The sequence below is a fragment of the Thalassophryne amazonica genome, chromosome 21, assembly GCF_902500255.1.
Source record: "Thalassophryne amazonica chromosome 21, fThaAma1.1, whole genome shotgun sequence".
Taxonomy (NCBI): Eukaryota; Metazoa; Chordata; class Actinopteri; order Batrachoidiformes; family Batrachoididae; genus Thalassophryne; species Thalassophryne amazonica.
The window spans coordinates 4,255,995-4,274,831 of NC_047123.1; the positions used below are offsets into that span (position 1 = coordinate 4,255,995).

Genomic DNA, 18,837 nt, shown 5'->3' on the forward strand with positions numbered 1-18,837 from the left:
CCTAAAAGTTCCCTAAAAAGCCTTCAGTTAATTCAAAATGCTGCAGCTAGAGTACTGACGGGGACTAGAAGGAGAGAGCATATCTCACCCATATTGGCCTCTCTTCATTGGCTTCCTGTTAATTCTAGAATAGAATTTAAAATTCTTCTTCTTACTTATAAGGTTTTGAATAATCAGGTCCCATCTTATCTTAGGGACCTCGTAGTACCATATTACCCCAATAGAGCGCTTCGCTCTCAGACTGCAGGCTTACTTGTAGTTCCTAGGGTTTGTAAGAGTAGAATGGGAGGCAGAGCCTTCAGCTTTCAGGCTCCTCTCCTGTGGAACCAGCTCCCAATTCAGATCAGGGAGACAGACACCCTCTCTACTTTTAAGATTAGGCTTAAAACTTTCCTTTTTGCTAAAGCTTATAGTTAGGGCTGGATCAGGTGACCCTGAACCATCCCTTAGTTATGCTGCTATAGACGTAGACTGCTGGGGGGTTCCCATGATGCACTGTTTCTTTTTCTTTTTGCTCTGTATGCACCACTCTGCATTTAATCATTAGTGATCGATCTCTGCTCCCCTCCACAGCATGTCTTTTTCCTGGTTCTCTCCCTCAGCCCCAACCAGTCCCAGCAGAAGACTGCCCCTCCCTGAGCCTGGTTCTGCTGGAGGTTTCTTCCTGTTAAAAGGGAGTTTTTCCTTCCCACTGTAGCCAAGTGCTTGCTCACAGGGGGTCGTTTTGACCGTTGGGGTTTTACATAATTATTGTATGGCCTTGCCTTACAATATAAAGCGCCTTGGGGCAACTGTTTGTTGTGATTTGGCGCTATATAAAAAAAAATTGATTGATTGATTGATAAATGTAGGCCGTTACTGCCCCCTAGAGGTGTAATGGATCAAAACTCATGGCTCAGTTTGGATCTTGATTTTTACTTCCAGATCAGATGGGTTTTTTGGATGAGCACAAAAGGAGAGACGGCTATAAATTTGCTTTGCAAGTTGCGCACCACTCTGTTGAAGTTTTTTTTTTTTTTTTTTTTTTTGAAGCTCTGGACTTTCAGCCCGTCCCACACTCGGCTCACTTTGCTCAGGACATCACAGGGGACATGTGCTTTCATCAGGTTCTGATTCTTTTAAATTTATTTTTCAGAGAGATTCTTTCAGTACTTGGACCGCGACGTCGAGCCGACAGCAGGCTGCCTCGAGCCGATCGTATGGTTTTAACGTGCTCCGTTCACTTAAACGCACAACTGCATTGATGTCACTGCAACTGCAATATCGAAATTTAGTTATTACTTTTAATATTTCCAGTAATCAGTTTGTTATACACCCCACCCCCACCTGCTCAGTGAAGTAGTTCAGGGTGTATTATTATGTTTTCACTGCATCTTTCCGTATACTTAATATACTGTATACTTTTTGTTTCCACAAAATAACTACAGAACACCTTGTCTGATTGAAACAGTGTCTCGGTCGTGTAATGGGGAGCCTAGAGGAAGGTTCCTTTAGAAAATATGGGTTATTGAACCACATACCAACTTTAACATGGTGATCTGTTGCCGTACAGACAGTTGTCCATCTTTAAAGCAGCAGTCTGTCACTGTAGAAATACTTTCACCACTTCATTATCCCCTCTACTGTCAAAAGAAACGGGGTCACATGTTACACTCTGCGTTGCTCTTGTTAACCATTAAAACCAAATCTTTCTGGACAATAACTTCAAGGTTCACTCTGACTTTGTTCGAACAAATTTTCCACATTTACCCCAAATGTGCTGCAGTTACTTGAACGTCATGATGCAAACGAGCACCTTGATCATTGATTGATTGATTTGTTAATTCTAAAATACACACGCATGTCAGCGGGCGTCTTTTCTTTGAGACAGCTGTTCGGTTCTGTGTACCGTGTTTGTGTTTATATGGTGTCTTCTTTGTTTTGTCAGCTGATCTACGAGAGCTTTGCCGGGTATCTGGTGGAGCATAAAGGCTACGACAAGGATCTGCTGAACCTAACCCCGGCCACCTGGGACTTCTGGTGAGTCATCAACATCATTCTAGAGACAAACTATGTGCTATACTGTGCAGAACTGCTCCACTGGACACTTCAGTGACCTCCAAAAGAAGCACAAAAAAGCTCAAAGAGGATCAGACGGGGTGTTTCCCAGCTCTAACTGAACCACAGTGTGGATCCTGTTCTCTCCATATAATTCAGAGTTCTGCAGCTGATTTCATTTTCAGCTTCACTGCTTTTAATCTGCACCATATCCATGACCATATTACTAGTTGGTGTAGAAACAGAACCTCCTACAGATAAGCGTTGTTATGTGTGGGCCGCTGAAGAGGAGGTACTGCTGGCCCACCACCACCAGAGGGCGTCGCCACCTGGTGAGAGCAGCCAAGGTGACAGCTGTCACCCATTATGGGACACAGCTGTTTCAACTCAGCACCAGGGTATATCAGGAGGACGGCGTCTCCACCTCAGTGCCGAGATATCGTCTACGACTGAGGTAGTAATCTCCGCATGCACATTTAGTGTAAACTGACTAATCATTTGTAAAGCCTTTTCAGGAGTGTTGACTACTAGGAGCTTATTGCTTGGATAAGTACTCACCTTCCTGTTGTACATTGACAAGAGGTGGAGGCGGCTTCTCCCCTCTCCATTATCGGGTGCTCGCATCCCACCTGTGTGTGTGCTCTCTCCTGCCAGCAGTACCGGATCCGACGAGCGGAGGCAGTGGCCACCTGGGAATTCGGGACTTGGCGGTTCCAGCATCTCCAGGGTTCGGTGGCAGAGGAGATCTGGGTGGTTCCGGTTCTACTGAGACGGGCGTCTCCTACCTTCGAGCCTGCCCACACGACACCAGCGGATTCGGCCCCAAATTGTGATTGTTGTAATTATTGTGCTTGTTTCACAATAGTAAAACTTGTTATTTATCTTCCTCCATTGTCCGTTCATTGCGCCCCTGTTGTGGGTCCGTGTTCCTACACTTCCACAACAAGCGTTCCAGATCAAGTTAAAGAAGTGATTTACAATTACAGCTTCAGGTTGCCATCCAATCATCCATTCATTTAATTGTCCGTCCATCCATATTTGATGGATTGTTTTAAGTCTGGTGTCAGTGGTTGAAGGTCACATACGGTAGTCACACATGCTTCTCCTCAGCCACAACCTCCAGCTCCTTCTGGAGGCTCCTCTGGCATTCCCAGGCCAAATGGGATTTAAAATCCCCCAGTATGTTCTGGGTTTTCGCCAAGGTTTACTCCCACGTTGGACTTGCCTTGAACACCTCCAGAAGCAGGCATCCAGAAAGCATCATAGTCTGATGTCCTAACTGCCTCGACTAGGTCCTGTCTATGTCAAGGAGCAGTGGTTCTACTCTGAGATCTTTCTGGATCCCAGGGTTCCTCTCCCTTTTGAAAGAAACATCTTCAACAATGCCGTCTTCACCACGGCTTTATGTCTGAAGCCACCCCAAACAGGAAGCCAGTCTCCAGCTAGAATATGGTAGCCTGTCTCATTCAGAACATCAGTCAGTGGTTGAACAGATTGTAGACCATCTGAAGGGTTGAATCCTGGTATTGACGTGTGCTGGAGGATGACTTCACCACCTGTTCTTCCATCCTGGATATGGGGTCCAGCACTGCAGGTGGCTTCCACCCTGAAAAAAACCCTTCAGGATTAGCACTCCAACTACTGAAAAAAACTATCCACCCTCTTTATGTAAGTCCACTAGCGCTGCTCCACCATCTCATCCAGGGGTGCAGCCACCCAAATATTATGGTGCCGCATTTATGAATGAATTCTAACGGCAATCATGGGATTATGGATGTATGTTGTATTTCCAGAGGAGATTTAAAGAGTTCACTGACAGGTGAGTCTTTGAATGCACCGCCCTGTACACACACTGCTTTGCTCCGCTGCCCAGCCTGGTCATTTTCACACTGCTGCAAAGAAATTGCCCTTTACTCACATCACAAATAACATAATCTGCATTGTGTTTTAATTGTAGTTTACTATGCAACCTGGCATCAAATTATCTGAGCAGCCCAGTTTAAGTTAGATTAAGTAAATTGAAGTGTAAATTATTTATTTCAAGAGGCACTGATCAGAATCAGAAAGGATTCACAAGAATACAATTAATTTTGTTGAAGTAATAACAAAGCCATCTGTAAGAATAAAATGGACTCATGGCATGTGTATCCGCTGCCGTTCCCAGGATGCAACAAATACTCCATAACCGCTAACCGGTGCAGTGCAAAAACAGGAACCTGCGGGAAATGTATGACTTTTGTTATGTTCATAGGAATCAAAATTTGTGGAGTAGATGTCAGATTCCCTCTGACTGCTACCTTTTAATTTGCTTTAACAGCGGCTCTCATTTTAAAATGGAGGCCCTCTAGTGCTTGTGTTACTGAGCCATAGGGGGCAGTATTATTGGGGATGAATGTGCAGCATTGTTCACTAAACATTACTCAAACACCTCCCTTTTCAGCCAGTAACATATCTAGGACTATTCAATTCTCCCAGGCCATAGAAATGTGACAGACAATTGTTTAGCAAGACCCTTCAGGCCATCATGGGTATAATTGATAAACCCCTGTTGGTTCTAATAGATGTAATTGATCCATTCCTTTTTTTTTTTTCTTTTTTTTTTGCAGCCTCCACAATGGTGCCACTTAGTGGGATTACTTGCGTCCAGCCTCCTGATATTTGATTCCATGATTTATATTCGTCTGGGATGCCTCGTGGTACCCCGTGGCATCGATATACACTTGTTCGTCAAATCTGCCAATAAGTGTGTTACACTTTGACCTTTTTAAACCAGGGTTATGTGATGAGAATGGCACACCTAGAACCAATGTTTGGATGAGCATGACACGTGTGCACGTGTCTTTCCAATTAAGTGGTAAAGTTTGACACAACCCATGTCACAGACCACAGTAGCTCAATATTGGGTATTGATTTTCATTGAGAGTGAGATTGCATCAGAATTTTGGCTCTCTGTTGGGACTGTTTACACAGAGACTGCTACCTGCTGCTTTGGACTTGAACTAACAGTCTTTTTCAAGCCTTTTTTACTTTTTTACTTTTTTACCTTTTTAATTTTTTTTTACTTTTTTACTGTGCTCCAACGCCTAAGGAAGACCTCTAACGGTCGAAACATCGCGACGGAGCACTTTTATCAGCTAACTTTCATTAGCGTTGGCAGGCTAATTAGCTTGCTAACGCTTTCGTTTTTATTTTTTTATTTTTTTTTATTTTTTTATTTTTATTTTATTTTAGCGCTGTTGTCGTGCGTTGCCTGTGCTGCTTCATGGCCTGTTTGGTGCCTTGATTGGGGCACTCTTTCTGCTGAATCACCTCTAGATTATTTGCACATTATTCACTTTGTGTGTTTTTGGGAATCCGCTGGCTTAGCGCAGCTACTAGCTCTTAGCCGATTTAGCATGGCGGCTTCTCCTGTCTCTCCCGTACTTTTCTGCTCTGGGTGTGAAATGTTTAGTTATTCCTCGGCCTCCTTTAGCAGTAACGGTACTTGTAATAAGTGCAGCTTATTCGTAGCTTTGGAGGCCAGGCTGGGCGAATTGGAGACTCGGCTCCGCACCGTGGAAAATTCTACAGCTAGCCAGGCCCCTGTAGTCGGTGCGGACCAAGGTAGCTTAGCCGCCGTTAGTTCCCCCCTGGCAGATCCCGGCAGCCGGGAAAGCAGGCTGACTGGGTGACTGTGAGGAGGAAGCGTAGCCCTAAACAGAAGCCCCGTGTACACCGTCAACCCGTTCACATCTCTAACCATTTTTCCCCACTCGACGATACACTCGCCGAGGATCAAACTCTGGTTATTGGCGACTCTGTTTTGAGAAATGTGAAGTTAGCGACACCAGCAACCATAGTCAATTGTCTTCCGGGGGCCAGAGCAGGCGACATCGAAGGACATTTGAAATTGCTGGCTAAGGCTAAGCGTAAATTTGGTAAGATTGTAATTCACGTCGGCAGTAATGACATTCGGTTACGCCAATCGGAGGTCACTAAAATTAACACTAAATCAGTGTGTAACTTTGCAAAAACAATGTCGGACTCTGTTGTTTTCTCTGGGCCCCTCCCCAATCGGACCGGGAGTGACATGTTTAGCCGCATGTTCTCCTTGAATTGCTGGCTGTCTGAGTGGTGTCCAAAAAATGAGGTGGGCTTCATTGATAATTGGCAAAGCTTCTGGGGAAAACCTGGTCTTGTTAGGAGAGACGGCATCCATCCCACTTTAGAGGGAGCAGCTCTCATTTCTAGAAATCTGGCCAATTTTTTTGGATCCTCCAAACCGTGACTATCCAGGGTTGGGACCAGGAGGCAGAGCTGTGGTCTTACACACCTCTCTGCAGCTTCTCTCCCCCTGCCATCCCCTCATTACCCCATCCCCGTAGAGACGGTGCCTGCTCCCAGACCACCAATAACCAGCAAAAATCTATTTAAGCATAAAAATTCAAAAAGAAAAAATAATATAGCACCTTCAACTGCACCACAGACTAAAACAGTTAAATGTGGTCTATTAAACATTAGGTCTCTTTCTTCTAAGTCCCTGTTGGTAAATGATATAATAATTGATCAACGTATTGATTTATTCTGCCTAACAGAAACCTGGTTACAGCAGGATGAATATGTTAGTTTAAATGAGTCAACACCCCCGAGTCACACTAACTGTCAGAATGCTCGTAGCACGGGCCGGGGCGGAGGATTAGCAGCAATCTTCCATTCCAGCTTATTAATTAATCAAAAACCCAGACAGAGCTTTAATTCATTTGAAAGCTTGACTCTTAGTCTTGTCCATCCAAATTGGAAGTCCCAAAAAAACAGTTTTATTTGTTATTATCTATCGTCCACCTGGTCGTTACTGTGAGTTTCTCTGTGAATTTTCAGACCTTTTGTCTGACTTAGTGCTTAGCTCAGATAAGATAATTATAGTGGGCGATTTTAACATCCACACAGATGCTGAGAATGACAGCCTCAACACTGCATTTAATCTATTATTAGACTCTATCGGCTTTGCTCAAAAAGTAAATGAGTCCACCCACCACTTTAATCATATTTTAGATCTTGTTCTGACTTATGGTATGGAAATAGAAGACTTAACAGTATTCCCTGAAAACTCCCTTCTGTCTGATCATTTTTTAATAACATTTACATTTACTCTGATGGACTACCCAGCAGTGGGGAATAAGTTTCATTACACTAGAAGTCTTTCAGAAAGCGCTGTAACTAGGTTTAAGGATATGATTCCTTCTTTATGTTCTCTAATGTCATATACCAACACAGAGCAGAGTAGCTACCTAAACTCTGTAAGGGAGTTAGAGTATCTCGTCAATAGTTTTACATCCTCATTGAAGACAACTTTGGATGCTGTAGCTCCTCTGAAAAAGAGAGCTTTAAATCAGAAGTGTCTGACTCCGTGGTATAACTCACAAACTCGTAGCTTAAAGCAGATAACCCGTAAGTTGGAGAGGAAATGGCGTCTCACTAATTTAGAAGATCTTCACTTAGCCTGGAAAAAGAGTTTGTTGCTCTATAAGAAAGCCCTCCGTGAAGCTAGGACATCTTTCTACTCATCACTAATTGAAGAAAATAAGAACAACCCCAGGTTTCTTTTCAGCATTGTAGCCAGGCTGACAAAGAGTCAGAGCTCTATTGGGCTGAGTATTCCATTAACTTTAACTAGTAATGACTTCATGACTTTCTTTGCTAACAAAATTTTGACTATTAGAGAAAAAATTACTCATAACCATCCCAAAGATGTATCGTTATCTTTGGCTGCTTTCAGTGATGCCGGTATTTGGTTAGACTCTTTCTCTCCGATTGTTCTGTCTGAGTTATTTTCATTAGTTACTTCATCCAAACCATCAACATGTTTATTAGACCCCATTCCTACCAGGCTGCTCAAGGAAGCCCTACCATTATTTAATGCTTCGATCTTAAATATGATCAATCTATCTTTGTTAGTTGGTTATGTACCACAGGCCTTTAAGGTGGCAGTAATTAAACCATTACTTAAAAAGCCATCACTTGACCCAGCTATCTTAGCTAATTATAGGCCAATCTCCAACCTTCCTTTTCTCTCAAAGATTCTTGAGAGGGTAGTTGTAAAACAGCTAACTGATCACCTGCAGAGGAATGGTCTATTTGAAGAGTTTCAGTCAGGTTTTAGAATTCATCATAGTACAGAAACAGCATTAGTGAAGGTTACAAATGATCTTCTTATGGCTTCGGACAGTGGACTTATCTCTGTGCTTGTTCTGTTGGACCTCAGTGCTGCTTTTGATACTGTTGACCATAAAATTTTATTACAGAGATTAGAGCATGTCATAGGTATTAAAGGCACTGCGCTGCGGTGGTTTGAATCATATTTGTCTAATAGATTACAGTTTGTTCATGTAAATGGGGAATCTTCTTCACAGACTAAAGTTAATTATGGAGTTCCACAAGGTTCTGTGTTAGGACCAATTTTATTCACTTTATACATGCTTCCCTTGGGCAGTATTATTAGACGGTATTGCTTAAATTTTCATTGTTACGCAGATGATACCCAGCTTTATCTATCCATGAAGCCAGAGGATACACACAATTAGCTAAACTGCAGGATTGCCTTACAGACATAAAGACATGGATGACCTCTAATTTCCTGCTTTTAAACTCAGATAAAACTGAAGTTATTGTACTTGGCCCCACAAATCTTAGAAGCATGGTGTCTAACCAGATCGTTACTCTGGATGGCATTTCCCTGATCTCTAGTAATACTGTGAGAAATCTTGGAGTTATTTTTGATCAGGATATGTCATTCAAAGCGCATATTAAACAAATATGTAGGACTGCCTTTTTGCATTTACGCAATATCTCTAAAATCAGAAAGGTCTTGTCTCAGAGTGATGCTAGTGATGCTGAAAAACTAATTCATGCATTTATTTCCTCTAGGCTGGACTATTGTAATTCATTATTATCAGGTTGTCCTAAAAGTTCCCTAAAAAGCCTTCAGTTGGTTCAGAATGCTGCAGCTAGAGTACTGACGGGGACTAGCAGGAGAGAGCATATCTCACCCGTGTTGGCCTCTCTTCATTGGCTTCCTGTTAATTCTAGAATAGAATTTAAAATTCTTCTTCTTACTTATAAGGTTTTGAATAATCAGGTCCCATCTTATCTTAGGGACCTCGTAGTACCATATTACCCCATTAGAGCGCTTCGCTCTCAGACTGCGGGCTTACTTGTAGTTCCTAGGGTTTGTAAGAGTAGAATGGGAGGCAGAGCCTTCAGCTTTCAGGCTCCTCTCCTGTGGAACCAGCTCCCAATTCAGATCAGGGAGACAGATACCCTCTCTACTTTTAAGATTAGGCTTAAAACTTTCCTTTTCGCTAAGGCTTATAGTTAGGGCTGGATCGGGTGACCCTGGACCATCCCTTGGTTATGTTGCTTTAGACGTAGACTGTGGGGGGGTTCCCATGATGCACTGTTTCTTTCTCTTTTTGCTCCGTATGCATCACTCTGCATTTAATCATTAGTGATCGATCTCTGCCCCCCTTCTCGGCATGTCTTTTTCCTGGTTCTTTCCCTCAGCCCCAACCAGTCTCAGCAGAAGACTGCCCCTCCCTGAGCCTGGTTCTGCTGGAGGTTTCTTCCTGTTAAAAGGGAGTTTTTCCTTCCCACTGTGGCCAAGTGCTTGCTCATAGGGGGTCATTTTGACCGTTGGGGTTTTTCATAATTATTGTATGGCCTTGCCTTGCAATATGGAGCGCCTTGGGGCAACTGTTTGTTGTGATTTGGCGCTATATAAGAAAAAAGTTGATTGATTGATTGATAACCACCATACGTCTGCTCTTGCCAGATCTTGAATTAATGAAGGGTGTGGGTGAGGGGTCTGTATGGTTTTAACCCTTTGCCTGGAAAAAGCCCCCAGTGGTTATTCCTGATTCTAGGGCCTGGTTTCATAAAGTGGTCTAATCTTTAGTTCACTAAACTCACTTAGTCAACTAATCTTTTGACGTTAGTTGCTGCACAAAGCGCTTAGTCGGCTAAGGTTTCACGTTCGCCAACTAAAGTTTTTAGCCTGCTACAGAGGAGACTAATCTTATTTTAGTTGACAAAACTTCAATGTCTTACCTCAAAAATAGCAGCTATCATGTACCACCACTTCATGGAGCAGGAAGGAGGGAGAGCCTGGCGGCGGGAGCAGGTGTTCCTGGACCAGAATAATCCATTGCAGATGTTTGTGGACGCCGAGGACAGGAGTACTTTTCCTCAGGACCCGGTTCCGGCCATGGTTGTAGCAAGCGACCAACCCAGAAGTAAACAAAACTCTCGCGCATTGGAGGCATTTCTTGGTAGCGGCACCTGCGAGGCCGCTTATGCCCGTGAAAATTGTTGACTAACGCTAGACGGTTAATCTACAAGTTTAGCCGTCTATGTGAAACGGAGATTAGACGGCTAATGTTGGGCGATTAACCTTAGTCGACTAAGTACGTTTCGTAGACTAAACAATTAGACCGCTTTTTGAAACCGGCCCTAGATGTGTTACCTTTGTGCTGCTCCTAATCCACAAAGTGATGTTGCAGTGTAAGAAATGACCCACATTCACCTCACCGGGTGTGGACCCATTTTGGTTAAAACACTCATACTCTCCCTGACCCACAGTGGTTTTTCTTCATGGGTACCTTTTCACAGGGTCGATGGACAACGATGGAGCAGTTATAGAGGGATGAGCTCAAAGAGTTGAAGCAATCCAGGGGACATAGAGGTGCGGCTGGACCAGAGGAATTTGAGGTGCGCCCCTGCTTAGGAGGACAGTTAAAGACGGTCAGCCATGCTTTTGAAATTTCAGCACACTGCACTGAGGTGTATGGCATTAGGGAGGTCAGTAAGTGAGGGCGGGCAGCAGCGCAAATATAACCGTCCTCGTTTCCAACCTGCGTCGGCTGACCAAGTGTTGACCTGTGGCCACAGTGGGTTGTCTCTGCTGGAGTGGAGCTCATGAGCATGTTGGTCATTGTTGGATGTACCTGAAAGAGACATCACATGTGTAATAATAAACCACGTACCGATCACCAGTAATATTTCATAAATGGTCCAGTTCTTCGTCTTTGTGGAGGAAGTCGTCCTGAAGCTCTTCTGTGGCGTTCCCCTTTCAGAGCAACGATCACCGTGTACATGTCCTGTGCTGATCTCAAGCATAAAGGTTGATATGTGTGTCACACCCCTTGTTCCCTTCTCTCTCCTGTCAGATTCTTTTGTGGAATCGGGTTGGATCTGTATTCTCTGGGGAGCAGATCCGCTTCAGTGGCTGGTGTGAATCCATGTTGGTCTTTCGGCCACTTTCACAGCTTAGTGTGTGGTTAGGACCCTGGGGAAGACCTAGGACATGCTGGAGAGATTATATTTCCTAGCTGGCTTGTGGACGCCTTGGGATCCTAAGGAAGAGTTACAGGACATGGCTGAGGAGTAGGTAGGGATGGTGGGCATTGAAACCATGTCCTGTTGAGGTGAAGAGCAGCTGGTTTGGCTATGGAATCAGCAGCATCATTTCCTGTTGAGCTCTTGGTGTGAGCCGTGAACCTGCAGACAGCAATGGCTGTAGGAAGCAAAATAGCATTTAATAAGGCAGCAAACTTATCATCATGTAAAACTGGTTTGCCATCTGATTTTTAGAAACTTAACAATGTTTCCAAATGGCCCCAAAGTCAGGTACAACACCAAATGCATTGCGTGAATCTGTGTAAATGGTCACGGTTTTCCCTTCAGCGAGTGCCAGTAATTCTGCTGCTTGTGCAGAAAAATATGATGGACGAGCACCAGATTTAAGAAACAGCATGAGAGGAGCAGACGGCAGAGCTCGCTCTGTTTTTACTCATCACAGGGTCGCGTGAGGCAAATCCATCAACAAACAATACCAAATCAGGATTTACTAGAGGCTCCTCTGACAAATCACACATGGCAGGATTCAAAAGTGGGCATCTTTTAACAGTAATATTTGCCATATCCAGTAAAACTGTATGTAGCGCAACCATCTGGCGGATGAAAGGTGTGATGTTTTTTGCTCCAGTGAAATCTCAGATGCAGCGTGTGTGGTACAAGTGAGGTGACATCTGAATCGCCCACATTTTCTGTGGATGCCAACACAGCTTTTTCAGCCGCAGCCTTCAAACAGCGAGGGAGACCAGCTGCCACAGACTCGCGTTTAGCTCAAACATAAGCAACAGGTGGCAATTTGTCACCACGAGTCTGAAACGGTACAGAAACCATGTGTCCATTCTTTTCATCCACAGTCTGAGTGGTCGAGTCGGGTCAGGCGGGCCTAATGTGGGAGTGGTTGTCCTTAAGGTCAACTAAAGCCTGCTCTGCCTCACCAGTCCAGGTCACTTTGTCTTCAGATTGCAATCCCTTCCCGTAGCGGTAAAATGTTCTTTAATTGGTGCGCCTAATGCTCCCAAAATATACATGTGATGGCCACGAAGTTTCAGTGGAGCAACAGACTCACTGACCTTGTCGTGGTGGTCCCACTCAATGGACCCACATCTCACTTCATCTGTTAGTTTGCTACTGATTTTGTTGTAATCAGACGCTTTCAGTTTTTGCCCAGAATGTGCCGGAGTTCACGTGTGGTCGGTCTGAACTCCTTGCAGAATATTAACAGTTTTGTGGCAATCTTCTCACCCCCTGGAATCGAGACGGAGGTGTTGTGCTGCTTCCCTGAGGTCTCCTGCTGTCCAGGGACAATAGACAAGGACCAGCCACTTCTGTCACGGCAGCTGTAGGGGTGTCGGTGTAGATGTTGAAGGCTGGCGGTCTGATCCATAAAGCTGACTTGATCGGGTATGAGAAGGGGACAGGAATGGTGCCAAATTCCACGGGCATTTTGAGCCCCTGTGTAATAGTGTGGACCGACAAGGAGGAAGACGATGCTCTCACGTCCATCAGGGACGTGTATGTGCCCGATCCAGGCGCATCTTCCCGGTCATGTATATAAACGTTGGCCTCCGGTGCTGGTTCTGGTGGAGGGCAAGCTGATGTGGGGGTTTCGGCAGCTTGAGCTGACGGGGCGGTTGGTCTCTGCGGACAGGAGTCCAAGTCAGGGTCCAGCTTCAGGGAGGACAACCACAGGAGCGATGGAGAGGCCTGGGAGTATGTCTTTTTAGCATAAGTCGAGGGATTCTCTTTTTTTGTTTGTTTGTGTCAACTTTAGTCACCTCTTTCTGCTTTCTCTTTCGTTCACGTACTTCTGCCTCATTTTTCCACATACTGAAACACTCATTATGTGCTTCCAGTCTGTTTCCCACTTTCATTTGAATGTTCTTTCTCGCTTCTTCTTCCTCTTGTATTCTCTTTTCTAACTGACTTAGCTGATTCAGGCTAAACAAACCTCCTTCTGGGAACCCAAATTCTCAAACCCAAACACACAGACTTCTTTCCACACGTTCCTCAGGATTCCCATCCTCCCATCCTAGGTGGATCACTGCAGTGATATTTCAACATGGACGTCTCCGTGAGGTTTGATTAGTTTATAGGTACAATCAAATAAAGACCTCACTCACCCGGTACGCTTTTGGTCCCTGATCTTTGAGTCCCAGACTCTTTCAGCAAATGATGGGGGGGAATGAGAGCTGGCGTTCAGATCACTTAAAGTTCCAGATGGCCCCTTTTCCAGGTTCTTTTCCTGTTCCAGGAATATTGACATCCTGGGGTTCCTCATTGTTCTCCCCTCACTCTAATACGGAGTTAAGAGCTGGAATTTTTCCAGGGTGTCCAGTCATTGCTGATCCTCCCCGTGTGCTCAGCCACAATATCCTGTTTCTGATGGAAAACCTGTTGACCAAAACCTGTGAGTGATGTAAATCAGTCAAAATTTGCTGAAAATGCCTTTGTGAATTTTATTTCTCCTTGCAGGGGGGTTACAGGTTCTGAGCTTGATTCCCAAACTGGAAGACGATACATGTGGTTTTTCTTTTTTGACTTAGCAGGACGAAACCACACCGTGGAGTTATCAGCAGCTGCTAAAGCGCCTGAGAAACTCACTCCCACCAAGCGGTGTATCGAAATGTCTCTTTGGAAACATTCCTTCGCTCTTGGCAGACGTGTGGTTTTGAAGTTACTTGTAGCTTGTTTGTCCGTTTTTCCTTCAGATCTTCTGACCAACGAGACCACGAGTGCTTGTTTTCAGTGTCATAGAAAATTAAAACCGCGCGCAGGTCCGAGGGGCTGAGTACTTTTTATAGGTACTGAGTACACACAAATTGGACAAGTTAGTGGGTGAGGTTTCTCTCCCCCAAAACATGTCCAAATGTGTGTATTTAAGAGAAAGAATCCAAACAAACAGAATCTATAAAAACCGGCAGCTGTTGAAAGTGGAAACTCTGAGCGGCTGCTTTTGAACGTCTGAGTGTTCCTTTTTCTGTTCCAATCTCATGTTTGGTGAAGTCTCAGATTTAAAAAAAGACTTGTAAATAAGACCATTTGGGGTTATTTGGATGACCTGGTATTATTAGAACCACAGGTTTGTTGGCTTCAGTGCTCCTCGTCTTTACAGTGAACCTAAAACTGTTCCTGGGCTGTGATGATCTACATTGACGGAATTAATGTTGACTCCTGGTTTCAGATCTGGGTTGGACAGGAAGCAAATGGTTTTCCAGACATTTGGTACCACTTCTTTATGTTCAAAGGTACAATTTAGGGCATTCTTCTCATTTCATCAGTTTATTTTAATTGTAAAAGAGTTGATGATGAGATGTTGGCAAACATGATTTGGGTTTGGCTCGTCACCGTAGCGTTATAATACTTGTTTTAGTTCGTGGGTCAAGCTGGATTTTGGTGCCACTTAAAGGGATTAAACAACACTTGTAGTCCAGCCTCAGTGTATCATAGCCTTCACAAAAAGTATGGTGGCCATCCTGGGGTGGTAGCTGTAACCAGGTAGGCATTAATATAAAAATGCTCCAGTCATATTGAAAGTGTACCACATTATTTGTCTGACCACAAAGATCCCAAAAAGGTATATTTTGACTATCTATGACTTAATGTCATGGAGTTATGGAGTAAAAACAGCGAAAATAGTGATAAATGTCAATTTCAGTTTGTACAGGGGTCAGAGGTTAAATTTGCTCTAATTTTGGTAGAAAAGCTTGAATCTTCGACTGGACTGGGTTGCTTGACGCGAGGACGTTTCGCTTCAAATCGCAGACGCTTCCTCAGATAAAATTCTTGCTCTGGTAGTCTGACTTCTGTCTGACTCTTGTAGAGAAGAATAAACAGAAGCCACAAAAGCTGGAGTTTTTAACCTAACCAGACCCCTCCTACCGAGAGGCAGACTGCTATAGGCTAGTGACTAAACAATAGCTCTAATTAGCAACTATTGTGCTGTAGTTAGCACACCTAATGGCAGGACAGCTGTCCCTCTAATGATGGGATGGATGCCTTTCTGATGGCTCCCTTGATGACGTGAATGACTCATTACCATGAACAAAAGACTGAAACTCCTTTGACCTGAGTACCCCAGTGTAAACAGGGGACAAAGCGTGTCTCAGACCCCCTCCCCGGTTAAGGCTGGGTTTCAAACGTTTCACAAAGAATGCCTCCTTGACCCCTCTCTCAAACCATTTCTTCTCTCTGGCTAACATTTTAACTTCCTTGTCCTCAAACGTGTGGTTAGTGTCTTTAAGGTGGAGATGAACCGCAGACTGAGGTCCACTGGTGCCCTCTCTGCGGTGCTGGTATAGCCTTTTGTGTAAATGTTGCTTAGTCTCACCTATGTCGTGTTCATTACAGTTTTCCTGACGTTTGATAGAATACACTACATTGCTCTGTTTGTAACTAGGGATCCTGTCCTTAGGGTGAAGTAATTTCTGTCTCAAGGTGTTAACAGGTTTAAAGTAAACTGGGATTTTGTGCTGTCTGAAGATCCTCTGTAGTTTTTCCCCTACTCCTGCTAAATAAGGGAGAGACACTCCTCTTCTTCTTGTCTCCGTCTCCTGTCTATCTGGTCTCTTTGTTCTCTGGGACTTCTGCACTTTGTCCAGGGACCATCGTGGGTCCCCACATACTGTGAGGGCTTTCTGGACATGTTGTTGTTCTTTAGCCCTTCCTTCTGCAATTGTGGGCACCTGTAGGGCTCTGTGTTGAATTTTGGTAAAAAGTGATGCAGATTGTTGCTGGACCTAATAGTGTTCTAAAAAAGAATAGTTTGCACCATCTGTTATCTTTAGTTATCCTGTTACAGGGTAGTGTGTCATAGGTCATAGAATCCAATGGACGTCGACTTTGGAAACGTGGAGGACTCTGGATTTCACTTTAAGACTGGTCGAGGCCGTGACAGATGTATATTTACTTTTACATTTGTATCATGGTGTGTGGAGCACTCTCAGCCCTCTGATGGACTTTCATTGTAAATGCTGTGCAGTGTGGTACTCTGACCGGTCTGGTCCTGGTGTTGACTCGGTCTCGCCTTGCCTTGGTCTGGGTTTTGACTTGGTCACAACTCCTCAACATCTTGGTCTTGTCTAGGCCTCGATACACGCTGGTCTTGGTGAAGATGTGGTCTCAGTTTAGGTGGTCTTGACTACACAACTGGTTCAGAGTTCTAACGGTCTTAATTTTGTGTCCAGTTTTAAAGGACTCGTGGTGGATCTGGAGGATGGAAACCTTGTGAAGTTAGCTGAAGATGGAACTGTCTTGCGGTAAGTAATCTTGATGGACACTGATTGAAAGACATTTTATTTGCTTTAAAAACATTTCTTTTTAGCAATACAGTAAAATATAAAAAAAAAATATGAATGTCTCCAACTTCAATGATGAAACATTTTTCCCAAGTGAAATGAGATTTTCGTCTGGTCACTGAAAACCACATTTGATTAGATTTAATCAAGTGGACTGTATGTACCTGAGTGCAGGATGCATCATCACCAAAAACAGTTAAACTTTTAGTTTTCAGGTGAGAAGATTCATTGAATCATATAAATATGAAAAGAAAACCCATTTTTTTCAAAAAATTCCATTGTGTCTTAAGATCTTAGAGCAGGTCCCTCAGCGGGATAAGGAGTTGGCCTGCCAATGTGTTGGCCTGGACAAGACATTTCCTCTCCATCATCTCACTGTGCTCAGATGTCGATGGCTACCACCTTGGCTGGGTTAAGTAACTCGTGATGGACTGGGGTTCTGTCCAAGGTGATTTGTAGACGCTCATCGAGAATCTACAAATCACCTGTATAGACCTCTGGGTCTGTACAGGTCTTACAGGTTAGCAACATCAATTATGACTACTTTGTTTGGAGCTGTTGTCCTGCGATGGACTGCGGTCTGTCCAGGGTGTACCCCGCCCCTTGCCCACGATCACTGTGATGGGCTCAGAAGATCACCAAAAACCTGGTCTAAAGTTGAACGCAGAGTTTTGCTGGTGCAGTATTCAGATACACATCCCTGTGTGTATCCTCTGTTTGTACACACAGCAAAGCGCTTTCATGCGCAAATAAATTAAATGGAATGCATATCGTATTGTATTGCGGTCCATGTATCACGATGTGTATTGAACTTGTATTGTGGCCCATGTAGGGATGGGTATTGCTAAGATTTTATTGATATCGATGCCATTATCCATTCTGCTTATCGATCCGATTCTTTCTTGATTCCCTTCCCAATACCTCCTGTGAATTTTCTGTGTAGTAAAAGTAGATTTTACAGGTTTTCTAGTTTATTATTATTGATTATTGCAATATTGATCTTATTGCAGTGCATCGCAATATAATCATGTCTGGGCCCGTGTATAGTGATACTTACTGTACTGTAATGTCTTTGCTAATACCCAGTACTTGTAATGCATCTTGCGTCGTACATTGCACTCAAATTATGCACCAAAATGATCCCCAAGGATTTGAACATTAACGTTTTCATTTCAGTGTGAGTTTAAGAACTTTTTTGATGCCTCTGCTCAGTGAGGTTGGGGGGTATCGTTTTCACCTGATCAAGCACCTGGACCACCAGCTGTGAACGTTTAGTTTTCATGAAGTAACTAAAGAACATCTTGTTTGATTGAATCCAGTTCTTGAAGGTGTAAAATGGGGGTCAGTACACCTCATACCTGCTGTAAAGTGGTAACCCTTACTCAAACAAGTACACCATATATCTTTAACTGTATATAATCTTTAAACCACACATCTTTTGTTTTTGAAATAATTTCCAGACTTCATTCTCACGTCTGCTGTAAACCCATCGACCATCTAAAGTGTAGGAGTGGGGGCGTGCACCACACTTTGCCTTGCTCTCATTTAATCATCACTAGCGTGTTATTTTTTCCATTTTTATGGCATAATAATAAATTTTATTGAATGTTTTTTTATCAGAGCGACTCATGGAAGTGTTGCCCTCAGCACAGAAGAGATCATCAAACACTACGGTCCAAAAAAGGAGTGGAAGCACTTCAACAGCCTCAATACATCCTTCACCAGATCCGGTACTTTGTTTTTGTTTGGATTCAGTATCTGTTAGCTGTTCACTGGAACCAGATGGACTTTAATTGGGTTTTTTTTTTTTAATATAAAGTTTGCGACTATTCTGTCAGTCACTGGTCTTTGTTTTCGGTCTTTGCAGCAAAATACTATTTTTACGACAACTTCTTTGACCTGCCTGGGGCCCTTCTATGCGGCAAAGTCGTTGACATGTTGCATAAGGTAACTTTTAATGTCAAGTGACTTAATTCTCTTGATTTTTTTTAACTTTTGTGGATGTAAACTGAGTGGATTCTGTTTTTTATGATCAGCGCGGAAACGAGGTGAACTCTGACTTTTGGAAAGACATGGTAGCAGCGATCGACTACAATTACAACACATCGGCATTCAGAGG

The 18,837-nt window shown here is 43.7% G+C and overlaps 1 protein-coding gene across 1 annotated transcript in view; it reads left to right on the forward strand.

The window, feature by feature from the left end:
- The window catches only part of nt5dc1 (5'-nucleotidase domain containing 1), a 100,804-nt gene that overhangs the window by 12,187 nt on the left and 69,780 nt on the right, over positions 1-18,837 (forward strand). Inside the window, exons 2-6 of the mRNA XM_034162147.1 lie at positions 1,928-2,019; positions 16,608-16,679; positions 18,339-18,448; positions 18,586-18,665; positions 18,755-18,836. Of these exons, the coding sequence (XP_034018038.1) occupies positions 1,928-2,019; positions 16,608-16,679; positions 18,339-18,448; positions 18,586-18,665; positions 18,755-18,836 (436 nt within the window). The remainder of the gene's footprint in view (positions 1-1,927; positions 2,020-16,607; positions 16,680-18,338; positions 18,449-18,585; positions 18,666-18,754; position 18,837) is intronic.